The 15,341-nt window shown below is 48.6% G+C and overlaps 1 protein-coding gene across 2 annotated transcripts in view; it reads left to right on the top strand.

Annotated features, from left to right (window-relative positions):
* The first annotated feature begins 1,403 nt into the window (after positions 1-1,403).
* The window catches only part of LOC117235667, a 213,608-nt gene continuing 199,670 nt past the window's right edge, over positions 1,404-15,341 (top strand). Inside the window, exons 1-2 of one of the 2 annotated variants that reach the window (XM_033497933.1) lie at positions 1,404-1,894; positions 1,969-2,618. In XM_033497933.1, the coding sequence (XP_033353824.1) occupies positions 2,273-2,618 (346 nt within the window). In that variant the 5' untranslated portion in view covers positions 1,404-1,894; positions 1,969-2,272. Of the gene's footprint in view, positions 2,619-15,341 lie in introns of both variants that reach the window. The other variant, XM_033497925.1, reaches the window with a different exon arrangement.

Here is a 15,341-nt window from a genome sequence, read left to right as displayed (position 1 = left end):
CGCGGGCCGTTAGTAGCGCGATGAGAGTGCGATCGCGAACAACCCGGAACGACGTGACGATGGTTAAGGGTTAAGCCGGTTTTCAGGGGTGGACCGGTTCGACGGGGTTCGGCGAGCATTTCCGCGTAACCGACCTCGACAAACCGAGCGAAACGAGGTCAGGAACGGCGCGTACGAGGAACGAGGGATGTCGGTGGGTCGGTGGCTGGTCGGTCGCCTGCCCACCCCCCGGCCAGGGGATGTTTCTCCGCTCGGAATCCCTCGGATCCGCTCGGACGTTGTCGTTTCTACGAACTGCCGTGGGATCGTGTTACATCGACACGTACGCCAGCAGCACGACGCGTACCGCCACATCGGCGAACATCCGAATGTACGTGCTCGATTCCGACACACCGACACGGTCCACACGATGTGCACGCCGGCCCAATAACTACGGACACCGATATCGGGCCAAGCCGAACTTACGAGCAAGGAACACGCAACGAGTACGAGCGCGCCTACGCGCTCCACCACGTGGCGGACGCGTATTCTTCATTTTTCATATCGTAGCGACATCCGTTTGTAAGAGAAAGGATATTCCATGAGAAAACGTATATAGAATACATAGAAAGCAGCATAGTTGTAAATTTCTAACGATCGCAGGTATCGCTGTGTTCCATTTCGAATTGCTGGAAAAGTACCGCATCGTTCCTTACTCTCTTCTTGTCCACTTTGCGGTCAGGTCTTCTAGTAACAACGTCCCTATGCTTTGAAACAGCGTAGCGTCGTTTCGCTTGCCATCCTTGAACTCTTTGCACGCTCGAAAGCTGGGCATCTGTACAATCTCACGCGCACTGGACCACCACCTCCGACGATCCTTAAAAATGCATCGCGACTAATGCGTTGGTCACTCGAACGAGACAGAACTCACGCGGTCTCACGTCGTTGTCTCAACCTGCAAAAGTAAAAAAAAGCTTTCGAGAGAAAAAAACGGAAGGAAGAGGGAGAATAGAATGGAGAAGCGCGAACGACGCGAAGCTAGATAGATAAGAGTGGCCATCGGGGATTGCGCCTGCGAATCAGGTACGCGTTTCGCGCGTGCACCCCGGAGACCAGTAGCGCTGGCAGGTGTGCGTTCCCCTGCGAGCACCTGAATGCCGTGTTACGAGCGGCTACAAAGACGAACACACGGAGAGGTTAGTCCCGGTCTGCGCATACGAGCCTGGGGCAAAGCGTAAGGCGAACGTGGAGCGAGCGTAGCGTGCAAGGACACGTAGAGGCAAAGCGGGAGAACGCCGCTCTCGCAGCCTTCGGAACGCGAAGAGCGCGCACACTTTCGCGCAGAAACTATCGTGTGTAAGTTGTGTCGGGGGAGAGTAGGGGGAGAGAGAGCAGGTAGCGACGGTAGAAGCAGGGCGGCAGAGGGTTGGCGGGGCGGTGGTAGTCGCGCGGCCGTCGGACTAACACGGTGCGGTCGTCATTGGGCGTCGGGACGCCGTGGCGACGCGGTCTCGACTCGAAAGCACGCTCGGTTGGCGAGCACGCGCGCGCCAAGTGTGTTCGGAACGCGACACGAGGACCGAGTGCGCGAATTTTGCCGCATCGTTTTCTGCAGCCACGTTAACACCCCGCCGTACTCCAAATCGCCGCACGCTTTTCCACGCACGGAGCCATACACACACACACACGTGCGCGCGCGCACACATCTTCCTGTACACGGTCACATATCGTCCGAAGCGCGAGTCGCGATCCTCGTCGTGATCGGCAGAGTTGGTGCGGATTTCCGTTTGTTTCTCGATACCGTCCAGCATCGCGGTTGGTTCGCGTGCCGCGTCGTGGCTCGCGCGTGTGATCGATCGAAGATTCTTTCGCGAACGGAATCACGAGATCGGGCCGAGGTTGAAGAGGCTGTTCGGTGCGTCGCGTCGGGACGAAGTTCACGCCACGCGAACTAGGTCCTCGATCACCGTACCAAGATCCTCTTTTTAGGTTGTTCTCGAGTACAAGTTCCACGTTGGTCGTGCAATCGCGAGGAAAGTGTTTGATCGATCGTGATCGGCAATCGTAGAATCCTGCAAAGTGTGCGCGTTTTGCCTCGTACGAGCGAGAGAGAGAGAGAGGAGAAGAAAGCGAAAGATAGAGAAATAGAAAGGTAGAGAGAAAGAAGGGGAAAATAAGTGTGGACACGATCGCCGGCCGATATCCCGGCGTGGATACAACGACGAGTGTTCGGTTTGGTTGGATCTCATCGAAGGTGGAGGAGACGTCGCACGATGAGACGGACGACGAGAGAATGTCGCGCGGATGCCGCGGGATTCGTCTCAGTCGTCCGACTGGTCGACCGGTGGCCGTTGAAAGCGTCGAAGAGGAGCGCGTTGCGGAGAGGCTGAAGGGCAGCAGGTCGTCCTCAATGCCGTATCATGATCTGATGGGACGAGTCATGTCACGTGTCGTCGGGACGCTGCTCGCGCGCTCGACGCTGCTGACGAGCGTCGCCGCAGCTCTCGTCGTGCTCTTCTGCTGCTGCAGGTGCACTCGCGCCAGCGAGTTCCCCGAGAGAGAGTGCTGCGACCTGATATTCCCGATCCCGGAGCCAACCGGAAGATCCACGTCCGCGCCGACGCCAACGGGGAGAAGCGGTAAGTTTCGTTCTAAGATTTATTCCTTGAATATCGTTTTCAGAATTTTGTCTGGCGTTTTGAAAAAAATCCCACTTTTCTTAGGCTATACTTTTCCGTTTGCGTTGCCTGCGATTCGACGAAACTGCCCTTTGCTCGAAATATCTCGGTCAACTTTGTCGCGTAATCAGCAAGAAGAACACGCTCGTCGGTAGGGAATCGCGTTTGTTGACATTGGCTGGCCGGGACTGATTCGTAAACAGTCGCGGTACCTCGATCCCGCGTGTTCGTTCGATACAAAGTCGAAGGTCGTCCGCTATTTGTTTCGCGAAGTTAGTTTCGCTGCTCTTTAGCACCGCGCAGAGTACAATCGCGAATCGGTGATACTTTGGGAAAAACTTCGCAACGTACTTTCGTCGTTGGATTTGCGCTCGTTGATTAATCGAATACGCGAATGTAGGTAAAGCGGTAGTTTCGGTATGGGGAAGTGTGTTCGACGAAGCTCGTTTCAGCTTTTTTTTTTATGAACATTCGTTTTGCCGGTGATTTGATAGAACATTCCAATGGAGACGAGGCGAAGGGCGAGGGGAGAGATAGAAGGGAAGTCAATAATTGAACAGGAACCAATAACTGTACGTATAGCTTGGCCGTATTTTGTTAGCCACCGAGCAGCTATTACAATTTCCGTAGAGGGATGAGCGGATTATTAATTCAATTAGGATCAGTTATTAATTCAACAACGACGGTTTATCGACGCGAGTTCAATGCGGTGGTAATTTAAGTGGCGAAACAACCGCGTAATCGAGTGGCCTGTTTTCAAGCGGAATGCGAGTCACCCCCGACCACCCCTTCGTCTTTTCTCGCAGCCTTTTCAGATCTCCTTCTACTTTCAATTTCTTTCCCCGAAGAAATACCGGGAAGAAACGAGTCGGCTCTTCTTTCTCCATTCTGATTTTTCCGCTAATTAACCAACCAACGTTTCCGTCACATATTAATCTTCGTCCAAGCTACGGATACTCGAACAAACGTCGAACTAACCGTCGACGTCGTGGCTTTTCATCCGCGAAAACTAGCTCGAAAATATTCTTTACGCTGCCTCCTGGATCGATATCTTTAATTAAGTCGAATTTATGGGCCACGGTCTTTTCAACGTGCCTGTTCGTTATTCATATTCGCGGATTATACGACCAGCTTCGGAACCACCTTCTACCGCCCTCGTCAACTCTTTCTCCACCCTTCTTTTCTCCGTATTCAAGAAACCACAAACCTCGTTACCCCTTAATCTTCCTCTGCCGCTATATTTGATCATTGCTTCTCTTTCGTTTCTCTTCGAACGAGTACCCATTGTCGGAAACGAACGTTACTCGCTCGACCAACCTCCATATCGTAGCTCTACGACTCCAAGTTCACGGAACTAAAAACAAAGGATAGATAGAGCGCACCGGTCGCTGGTATTTTATCGTTGCCGCAGTTGCTCGTTGCGGCGGAAACCAGGACGATTCGTTCTTTTAAGTCTTCTCGGTTTCGGCGAGGTTAATGGAGACAACGGTACTTAGCGGGACACACGCGAACAGTCGGCGGTCGACGTTGTCGTAGGTAGCGAGCGGTGTCTGCGGGCATTTCGGCCCCTACATGGGATGAACTTGGATCGAGGTCAGCCACGATCGAAGGTTATCCGGCGCGTCTATAGACGGTGAGTAAGTTTCAGGGAGGAAGTCATTTATACCCCATCACGGAATTCCTCGCTGGCGAAATATCGCGTACGTGCTCATAGAGTGTTAGTAATGAAAGACGATCGGCTTCATCGGCCTTTTATATTCCTGCTCTCTCTTTCTGTCGAAGGTCGAGGGTGAACGATACCTCGTCCACCTCTTTTCGTTTCGTTCCGCCCTCGTTGCTCCGTTCTTCGGTCTCGTCGTTGCGTTCACGAGAATGGAAATCGCCCCTTTGCTCCTGACGTATCTCGAAGGAGTTTCACGAGTGATGGATTTGATTCGATTCCGATGTAACTGTAAAAAAAAAAAAACAGCGTTAACCTTAACGTTGGAGTTTAAACGGGACGGTAGTTTTCAATTTCAATCGGGCATGCTAGAACGAATGTAATTGGTTCTACCACCTCGTTCGTTATAGCGTTGCTGCGTTCGTATATACCGAATGTATTTATATTTCCAGATAATCAATTGCGCAAAATTAATTTATATGTAGATACAAATATATATATATATATTTATATGTAAATATATAACTTTTGCGATTCTTGCATATCAAATCACGATTAAACTCGATAGAAAATGTGAACGATCTAACGCGATTGACGTGACATATGTGTTCGATACAGTATCCTGATTCCATCGAGGAAAACTGTAACGATATTCGTTCGCTATAGCGTTGTTCGTTCCTCTTCCGGACACACCGCATCTTTCTTGTAAATCGATCGGGGCAGCGTGACCACGCTTTAAACCGCCGGACTAATTAACCGGTCCGAAGAAACGTCGTGTTGAATTCGTAGCGGAGCGCAGTCGCTTGAAAACGAAACTTAAGGTCGGCACAGAGCGAGAAAGGGATGGGCGCCGAGACGAGAGAGGGCGACGTTGCGAAGCGTGGAGGCACGAAAGCGTGCGGAACAGAAGGCGACAGCCCGTCGAGGAGGAATCCTTCTTCGAAAAAAGCGCAGGCACGCTCGCTCGCTATCTCGCTCGCTATCTCGCTCGCTCGTGGCCACAGCGGGCAAAGATTTTCCCAAGCGCTCGCCACCGTCGTTGTACGACTCCTGGCTTAAATGTCGCGAGTCAGCTCGCAAAAAGGAAGAAACGGGCTGCGCTCGAGAAAAAGGAGGCGCGCGCGGTCTACGGATAAAAAGAAAAGAGGGGAACGAGAAGTGGCCCATTGACGTTAAATCGCAGGGTGAGGCGCTTTTAAACGTCCTCGCTATTTTCATGCGACCTACTTTGCCAGCCGCACCGTAACGAGGTTGCTTTCGCATAAATTCGGAGTGCCTTCGAGTTCCTCTGCTCCACCCCCTGGTCACCTTCTCGTTTATCCCATCGCGATTCTCAAATTTTTCGCATCGGTCGAATCGAATCGACGTTCGCCGCAAGAATAAACAACCCTTGGTTTCTTCCCTGCGCTCGGTGTTCGACGATCGTGCGTATCCCGCTACTCGAACATCTCTCGTGGTCGATCGTATCTCCTGGGAAACTGAACTTTCAGTGGAAACGCGTATCTACCGTAGTTCTACGCGAGAAAATCTTAAGCGCTGTGCCGCTTCGATGGACATCTATAGTCCGGCGTGATTAATTAATCGCGGTAGAGTGATCGAATACGCTGGAGGATACTGTTTACGTTTGGAGCGGTCTGTTTCCTTTACTCTGGCGTTTCCATCGGTGATTCTGCTCTAGGGTTTTCTAAAGCACCTAGATTTTACACGTACACCTTCTCGAACGATTCGTTTCTCTTCTTTTTAGCGTTATTAATTGCTCGAGGAAAAGAATAAAAAAAAAGAACGAGGCTGCACGCTCGCATCTTGTATAAAACTTAATATTCCACGTGAGCCACGCAACGCATAAGAGTCAGGCTGGTCGTTGCCCTGCGTACGTATTCCATTTGGTTTTACTCTTTCGGTAGCCAGCCTTGGAAACGTATGCGCATATTTTCGCGCGCGGCAATGCCATTAGTCGGACGAGGGCGCGATTTAAAAGAACGCTTCGATATCGCAACGAACGGTTCCGATAGCGGCTCGCTCCATTAAATTACGGAACAGTTTGATTTCCCGGGCCTCGATCCCCGTAATTAATTATTCGGCAAAATTTCATTATCAAAAATAAATTCGAACGTCGTGTGCTGGCTTCCATAGAGCACTGTGATAGCACCAGTTCGATTCTAAACATTCCGCATCGAACTCGCTCGCGGCAGAGTCCGCTACGATAGCGCGAAACGTGACCTACGCCATACGTGTTCGCGAGACGACAATTGCGTGCCGTTTGCCGTTCAAAATCGCCGTTTCTGCTCTCTGTCGTCGTCCTGATCGACTCTCGGAGAAGACGCAGTTATTCGATGAAAAATTTACACGGTCGTTTTATCGATTCGTTAACAAACGCGTACTAGGCAAGTCCCATAAATATTTACGGGTGTTTTATCGAGTTAGCGCGTTGTACGCGCGATCCTCGATTTCAAGCAAGTCGCCTCGGAAACGAAGATCGTGCCGGAAGATGGTCCCGCGCTCTCCTATTTTATTTGACTCGACCTCGTTTCGCTTCCTCGACGAACGATTCCGCTGGCCGCGCCGTCAGTTCGAAGAGGCGCTGTTATTACTACTCGTATCGCGGCAAAGAGAACACCTCGAACTACGAGAATCCTCGTCAAAGAAATGACTAATTAATTGGCTGGCAACCTCGGCCTCCTTGACCCGATATATACGGCGGTTCCCTTTGAACTCGTCCCTTCGCCGTGACCTCGATCGCTGAAACGATTCGCGAGCCTTCTTGTTGACTTTCCGATTGCAAACGGGACGCGTTTATTCGTCCTGGAATTTTTATTTCTGCTGGCTCGACAACGCCACTCGACTGTTTCTGGCGTGGATACGGCTAGAAGTCGTTGGCTCGTGAAAACACGAAACGTCAGCTCGGGAATCTAGACTTATCCATCTTGGTACTTTTGCGTTTCCGTCGGTTGCGCCGAGGATTAATCGCAGAAGGAAACAGATTCGAAATCTCGTTTGCCGATATTATTAGAGAATTACAGAACGTCTCCGGCGCGCAGCGGATCGAGGGAAATCGGGTCGGCCGATAGACCAGGCGGCTCGATTTGATTAAACGACCGCGTTTGATTAATCCTCGATCTTGAAGATTGCCGCGCGTAATTCGGTCGTCGCCCGTAACCGGGACACGCTTTATACATATTTCATAGGGAATCCCGAACGGAAAAACAAAGACAACCCCCGGACGCTTAATCCCCGAAGTATTTGCTCTGTCGCTGCTCGAAATTAATTCCGTGATCGTTAATCACGCGGGATGACGTTTCGTGTACACCGCGCGAGGAATTGACTTTCAACGGCGTTCACTCGCGAGCAAGTGGCGCATTCCTTCCAGCAATTTCTTCGTCGTTGCTCGGGAACCAGCGCCAGTCTTTCTCGTTTTCCGCTTTCCGTATTTCCCATTTACGCCCTTTTTCCAAGGTTTTTCGCCTTGCCGACCGAGTCGAACTTTCCAAGTGAGTCGAATCGCCGTATCCTTCGCGACTCTTCCCCTATGGAATTTTACTTGCCAACTTCTTTCCACGTTTAGGAGGTTCCAGCATCGAGTTTAACTTTGTTCTTGTCGAAGATTTTCCCTTCTTAACGATGCTTAAACAGCGATTAGAAATCCAATAAGCAGACGAAAAAACAGACGAAGAAGTTGGTAACAGACGATACGGTTGGCTGTTTGATTTTTATCGGTTGTAATTCGAGACGATGGTCGTTCGAGATCGATTTCTCTCGAACAAAGCCCATTAATACCGAATCCAACGACGAGAAAGCGAAGGAGTCGCTTTTTGCTTCGTTCTCCTATACGCTTCGGTTGTCCTGTGAAAACGCTAAAACGCCGCTTGCCGCACTCTCCTCGTTTAATTGGGCAGATTTTTGCTTTACCTCGGTCAAGGGTCGCTCTTTTAATGTAATGAAATTTGCGTTTGATTAACAGAAATGGAAATTAGCCGGATTGCGTTTGACCCTCGCCGGCTTGTTCCACTGTGTACCGGTGCCAGTGGAAGAGCTCGGTTACGGTCAGCCACTCGGGACCCGGTCGTCGGGTGAAATATATTTTTGAAAAATTTTGTTGCCACGCGGCGATGCTTCGGATCGTCGTAGCTGTATACTTTATTATCGTGGTTTGCACGCGTCACGTTTAACCGTGCTGTTGTACGAAAGCGTCGCGCAGTCGATGGAAAGAGCCGACTAGCTTTTACGAACGACGCTTTATTCCTCGTATTTTCCCGCGATTCGGTTTTCCAGTAATTTTCTTCGTTGCAACGCTCGCGTATTCCAGTTGATATATTATATACAAAAGGTCGTCGAAAGTAACCGTAGCTATCCTTCATGCACGTAGATACATTTTATTATACGTATTATTCCGTTGTACGAAACATTTTGAAATTTCATCAGTATTGTTGTACAACTCTACTATCATTACGATCGTGTGGATAAAGTTTGAAACAATTTCGGAAATTATATAGGGATTACAAGATATTCAGTACAAGTACGCATCTCGCAGAGATCACAAACGTATTTAAACAGTCAGTTACCCATCGTATTAACGAAGCTCAGTATGCAGTGCAGCTATATTTATCGCGCGCTTAAAATGGATATTCATGCTGCGTACTACTTTTCTATCAAACACACGTTCGCGATGAATATCGTCTAACCTCTATGTACCTTGTCAAATTGATTTCAAATCGTACCGACGTGATCAGGATAGTCGTGTCTCATTAAAAGTCGCGTCGATGAAATTTTTATATTGAACGTTTTATATTTCGTGCGACACGATAAACCACAACGAACGTTCAAACAGGTGTGTCTAGTTTCGGATATTCGAGAATTTTATCGCGTGAAAAGTGTACCAGCCTTGCGACCAACTCGTATTCCAATTTGCCGAACGAAGTTGATTTGTCGGACATCGAATGACCGTAACGACGTAATATAGAGAAACGAGCGTCGTAAGAGGGCGCGAAAAGAGAGGTAAATAACGTTGCGAGGAAATCAATATCGACGAGGACTGGAGCGTCGTACAGACACAAGTTCTCTTGCTTGAAACTCGGCCTGCGAGCCAACCTTCTGACGAAAGTGTTGCCCAGGAAGAAGGGAACGGGGTAGGATGAGCTCCGCCGATACCCATAACTGCCATTGATCATCCTACAGATATTATGTGCGGGAAATTTCACCTGCTCGCAAAAAGGCTATTCGTGTTTATAAATCGAGTTGTACGAGTCGCAGAAGTGGGTATTTATACGGGAACATCGACCCTCGTTCAATAAGATTACAAGGCAAGGTGGTATCTTATTCTTCGAATATTCGATGTCATTCATATCGTAGGAGATACCAGTTCACGTATATATATATATATCGAGTCGTATTTCCTGATCGACAACTTACGTTTTCCCATTGGTAGAATTTGTCGCGCTATTTTCTTCGTATATTCATATTTCCTCCTTTGGCAAAATCTTTGCATCCTTCTTTATTACTGCAATCGCTTTTTTAAATGTTTTTTATCGCCCTTTCTATTATTGCAATTCCACTGTTCGCATTCCAGCATCGTTTTTCGCCGCTTCGACTTCTGTTTTCGGAGTTCCCGCATTCTTTTTTATCGCAGAAATTCATCCCCTGGAAAATTGGATGGTTCTTGTCGGTAGAATTTCTCATAGAATCGTTCCGTTCCGATTATTCTTCGAAATAGAGATTTTTTCCAAGCCTCGGAAACGTATTCTCGAACGTCGAAATGGTACGTTAAGTTTTGTCGTTGAAATTCGCGGTGGACACTGTTCGTGCGAGTAGCTGGCAACTCTGGGAAAATGTTCACGGTGGTCAGACAGCAGAGACGAAGGATTTTGCAGAAAGCGACCAGTAGCCAACACCGACTGACCGCTACTGAGTGCACACGTCGGTCATGTCGGACGATACTTACCCAGAAGGATACTTTGGTAGCTTCGGACATCTTGGTACTGGGAAAAATGGAAGACGAAGAAATGGATTCGAATCCCTCGTGAAAATCGTCGATGGCTAACCATCCTCCCGTGAATGTTGAGCAAGTGACGTTTAACCTGCAATGGCATCTGGTTCCTGGCAAATGCTCCGCCGTAACTTTCCACTCAAATTGATTATTCCTTAATAAGTTACATAACGCGCAATAAAGTTTCTGCTAATTTCGATCCGTACGACGTACGTCAGTCGTTGCGCGCTGTTACGTAGCTCGATCTGCCAATAAATAAATCATACTCGCAAGTCAAAGTTTACAGCTTGCTCGATTTACCATTTGCTCGATATTTTCGACGAGCAAATTGGTAGAAAATGGCGAATACGCGATGTAAATTCGCCAGCTTATAAACGCGACAAGCACATTTCGGCTTTGATTCAGTACCTGCTGAAAGCGCTAGGATGCTTCGTATTCCTTATCGTCACTGGTTCGACCGGTCTTTGATGCTTTAATTTAAGAGTATCGTGGAAGCTGTAAATTTCTAACACAAAGGAGACACTATTTATACCGTGTCTGCTACTCGATCCGAGCGAAAGGAACGTAAGTTTAATAGCGACGCGCGTAGTTACATCTGACTACCTGTAGTACAACAGGTTAAAGCTATACGTTTAAAGTATCCGCCTGCAAGAAGATCGATCTATCAACCCGATGAAGTTAATCCTTTCGCGTAAAAGACGTTGGCGAGAAGTTTCCGAAGCAGCTCACGCTGTGCTCGCCTTCTAAAATACCGTGTTTAAAGAGACTCTTTACAAAATTTCCATCCACCGATCTTCTCGTTTATCGATGATTAAGCGCCCAACTTGCGAGTCTCTTCTAGTGCGTTCGTAAACGTTGGTCGTTCGGTATTTAACGATGGATATCGTCGAAAGCTAGATAGAAGGAGAGAGAGAGAGAGAAGAGATGCAAAGCCGAGTATCTCGACGATGCACGGCTGTTTTCACGCGGCCTTCGCGATCTCTGTGAACTTGGCAGCGTTATTTACGAGGCATCAACGAACCGGGTAATCGAGTTCAACGAAACTACCTCTCGTTTAGTCACCGGGGTCAGATTCGAGCGATCGTAACGCGAGACCCGAGGGTCGAGGATCGATCAGGAGATTCGATCGGGATCGACAGGTCCTCTTTAAAACGCGAGCGAAGCCGCTCTCGCTCGCGAGCAACAGCGAGTGTTTTAACGTCCGCCGGACTTCAGCCCCTCGTATATTATAGCTGCCCGGGGCTGAACAGAGATTGACAACGAATCTGATTCCGACCATTGTTCGGTGGATTTTGAAAACCATACCGTGAATTCAGTACCTGTTTCAGCTGCAACCAGCGTAAAATTAAAATCGTTGCTTTTTTCTCCCGTCTGCTTTTTCGACCCGTTATCGGATACTTTTGGCTTCGGATGCGCGTTCGCCTGGAACAGATGATCTTCCCTCGTTTGGTAACGCGATTCTCGGTGACACGACGAAAAAAAAGGCGCGTGGAGAACAAAAAAAAAAAAAAAAAAAGAAGAAAAAATGCGCTGCTATTTATCAGCGAGCCAACCGAGCGAGCTGCTTATATTGGAATATACAATGGAGATCCTGAAATTCATCGGATTATACGTCGAACTCGCATCGTTACAAATCTACCATGTTATTTATTCATTTGTTTACTGTAAACGGGCTGGTCTCTTTCGTATATGTATGTACTCATATATACGCGTGTACATGGATGTGGAAATTCGATATGTCGGTCATTGAGTGCGTTGGATAAATGTTAGATTTAAAACGGGACGCCGAATCGTTCGAAAAATTGTAGATATCGGCGTTTATTAGTTAGGCTGGATAATCTGCTGACGACGTCGACGCGTGTCCAAGAATCGATAACGTGGGAAGATGTCGACGATCGGTACAGGTGAATTTAATATTAGCAAGAATCGTCGCACAGTTAACATATTCTTTAAATATACTGCGAAAGTGAGTGAAACAATTCGCCGCGATACTTAGCATTCTAACATCAAAGCGATTGTGATCGGTGGCGAATATCGATCGAGTAAACAGCGCGTCTAAGAAATTTGCGATTTTTGTACTTCTCTCGATCGGTGCTAGTCTCTTCGGCGAATAGTCGTTTCCACACGATATAATACGATATAATCGTACTCGTTGGACTTGGGTATCGTTCGAATTCAATAATTCTCCCTGTTCGGCAGTTCGTTGCTCGTAAACCAGCCGGATGCGACACAACGTGTGCACCGGCTTTGCGAGATGATGCGCGAATGGCCGCGAACGGTCCTGGATAAGAGATACGATGGTGACGATGTAAGGCTTGCAGTGAAATACAGCCGTCTAAACGAGAGAGAGAGAGAGAGAGAGAGAGAGAGACCGGATAGACTTTTTTACGGGCTCGTGAAATACGCGCGAAGAACCGGGAGCGAGCAACGGTTGGTCGTTCGACGAGCGTAACTTTCTCTTCTCCACGAGGTTCGAACGATTACTCTTTATACGGGTGAACGATTTCGGTGCGAGCTTGCGATAAACGTCCCTGTAAACGTTCCTTCCTTTTGACGCGAGCTCGTTCAAAGAGATTTGCCATTCCACTCCCCGGCGCGATCGCTCGCTCTTCAAGCACAATGCAATTATTTTCTTCTGGAAAGGGCGTTCTTTGACGCGAGTATAACTAGACGGAATCGTGGTTCACCGGAGAATTGGTGATTTCGAGGAGTTCCGATAATGAACCACTGGCGGATAAATAATTCGGCTAAACGTGGAAGGTAGTCTGGATTTGTTAGCCGGCGAAGAAGTTTGTTCGAAGAACGCGAGATCGGGGAGAAGAGAACGGCAGCCAGCCAAAGTTGGCGTTGGTATTTCGAGGTCGAACACTCCATTCTCATAGACGATTCGGACGAATAAAATCCTTTGATCGGCGAGCGGATAGGGGTTATCAGGTTTCTGGGTTAGCCGAGGGATTAACGGCGCGCCGTGGGAAATAACGAAAGCCGTGACATTGGTAGGCTCCGGACCAATTAACGCAATCGTCGGTATTATTCGGTGCTGGTGTCGGCACGGTGTTTTTCTCCCGGCGTAAAACGCTCGACGTCGATATGACTTTTAAATAAATCCACTGACAAGTAGGGCGTGAATATCCTCGGCCTTTGACGCGATTTATCGAACGACACCCGCCTATGGCAGTCCGTTCTCGCTTCTTCTGTGAAATGTAATTAGCATCGCAATTATCGACACGAACAAACAACGGCTCGATATACGCGCGCGTATATTTAATTAACCGTTCGTCGAGGGTGGAGCTGCGCTGAAATGCCGCCGGCGTTTACGTTCTTTACGCGTTTCAAAGCCGTCGATGCGCTAAGTTTTCATTTTCTACTCCGGTTACAGAGAACACCCGTTTTCTTCCGATCGCTCGAAATACCGAAAACGTTCGGTTGAAAGCCAACGGGAACGCGCCACGTACGGAACGCCGATAGACCATAAATGGAAGCTATAAACAAAGAAAAGAAGGACGGTTGGCCCGTGGATTAACCTTTTTCTTTGTAACCGCGCGCGAAAGTTAAATAAAGAGACACGATAGAATCGCGAGGGGCCTCGGCCGTTAAACTTTTCCATTTTCTTTCGAGGGAATTTTTCATACGTTTTCCGACGCGAAAAGGCCAGGGGAAGGAATAAAATAGCCGTGCGACTTGAATCGACCCCAGCGTGCCGTGCACGTTGCTTTCACGCGATGCCAACCGAACCGAATCGTATCGCGTTCGCGTTTAAAGCCACGGCCAAACGTAAATGCTCGCCGTGGGAAAAGTCGATTTCCCTCCTTGGAACGGCGAATTATGAATTATACCGGCGGATTTGTGGGTAAGCTCGACGTAAACAGGGCGTAAATATTCGCAAGCCCTTCGGCACGACTTATCGAACGTGCCCGGCCTCGGTACATGCGCCAGCTATGTAACGCAATTACCCAGGTGTCTAACGCGTTTGTGTGTCCTTTCGCGCGTTGATGTGTTTGCAGGAACGCGCCACGATCCTCTCTATCTCGCGTCTTGATCCGCATATATCGACACCAGCTGCATCAATAATATCTTTCTCCGACGAACCAGGTTCGTTTTGTAACCGGATTTAATAATCGATCATCCACGCTCCATCGACCATGTAACCGCGGCGTAACTGAATATTTCAACGCTGAACGCGTGCACGCGGTTACGCGCCGTGACGACGGCAAAGGGTGGCGCGAAAGCTTCGCTCATTAAAATTCGACAGCGAGCGTAAAGATTTTCGAGCAAAATAAGTCGAAGTTACACGTGCGATCAAGTGTTTTCGAGCTCTGTTTTCGAGGAGATCGATCTCGAATAATCACTGGGTACGCGTGCGCGCTTGAACTATGCGTCAAAGAAATCTCGATCGAGCGATATGTTATTTACAAGTAGCGATAACGTCATACGTTATGTCGATTCCTTATCAGTCTTACCCGTGTGCCGCTATCTGCCTCTGCTATCTGTCTGCTTAGAAAGGATTTGCGAATGGAAATGGGACGCGTAATATTTAAAGCTCGTTCTAGTAACGTGGCGATTGTTCGAAACGCTACTCAGGGCGCTGCATGTACGCTCCGTATTAAATAACCACGCGTTTTCACCGTACTTTGCGTCCCTGATTCTCCAGATACCGATAGAATTCTCGCTTCGAGCCGGTGAATTATCGTCCGGCATACGGTACAGAGCTTCGATCATAGCCGGCGATTCATTTACCTTTGAAAATTCGAAGTAAGCGTATCGCTGTGCGGAGGGTTTTCCGAATCTTGATGAAGGGAAATCGGAACTGGATGTTGTCTGCGCCACATTGTTACGTGGAACCGGTAGGATTTGTGAAAATTGAACAATCTGCGGTAGTTGGATCGCGGCGCGTTATTGAAATTCCGTTGTTTATGCCGGCGGGATTCGCGGGCTGCCGATCGCGGGATCTGCCGCAAGCCGGATTCCATACGGGCGGGCAATTAAATCACGCGCTAGCTTTGAAATTTTAGCCAGAGCGTAGGCAGCGTCTAGGCGCCGATTC

This window comes from Bombus vosnesenskii, unplaced genomic scaffold (assembly GCF_011952255.1).
Source record: "Bombus vosnesenskii isolate JDL3184/JDL3185 unplaced genomic scaffold, Bvos_JDL3184-5_v1.1 scf7180000013264, whole genome shotgun sequence".
Taxonomy (NCBI): domain Eukaryota; kingdom Metazoa; phylum Arthropoda; class Insecta; order Hymenoptera; family Apidae; genus Bombus; species Bombus vosnesenskii.
This window is presented reverse-complemented; position numbering and strand designations above follow the sequence as displayed.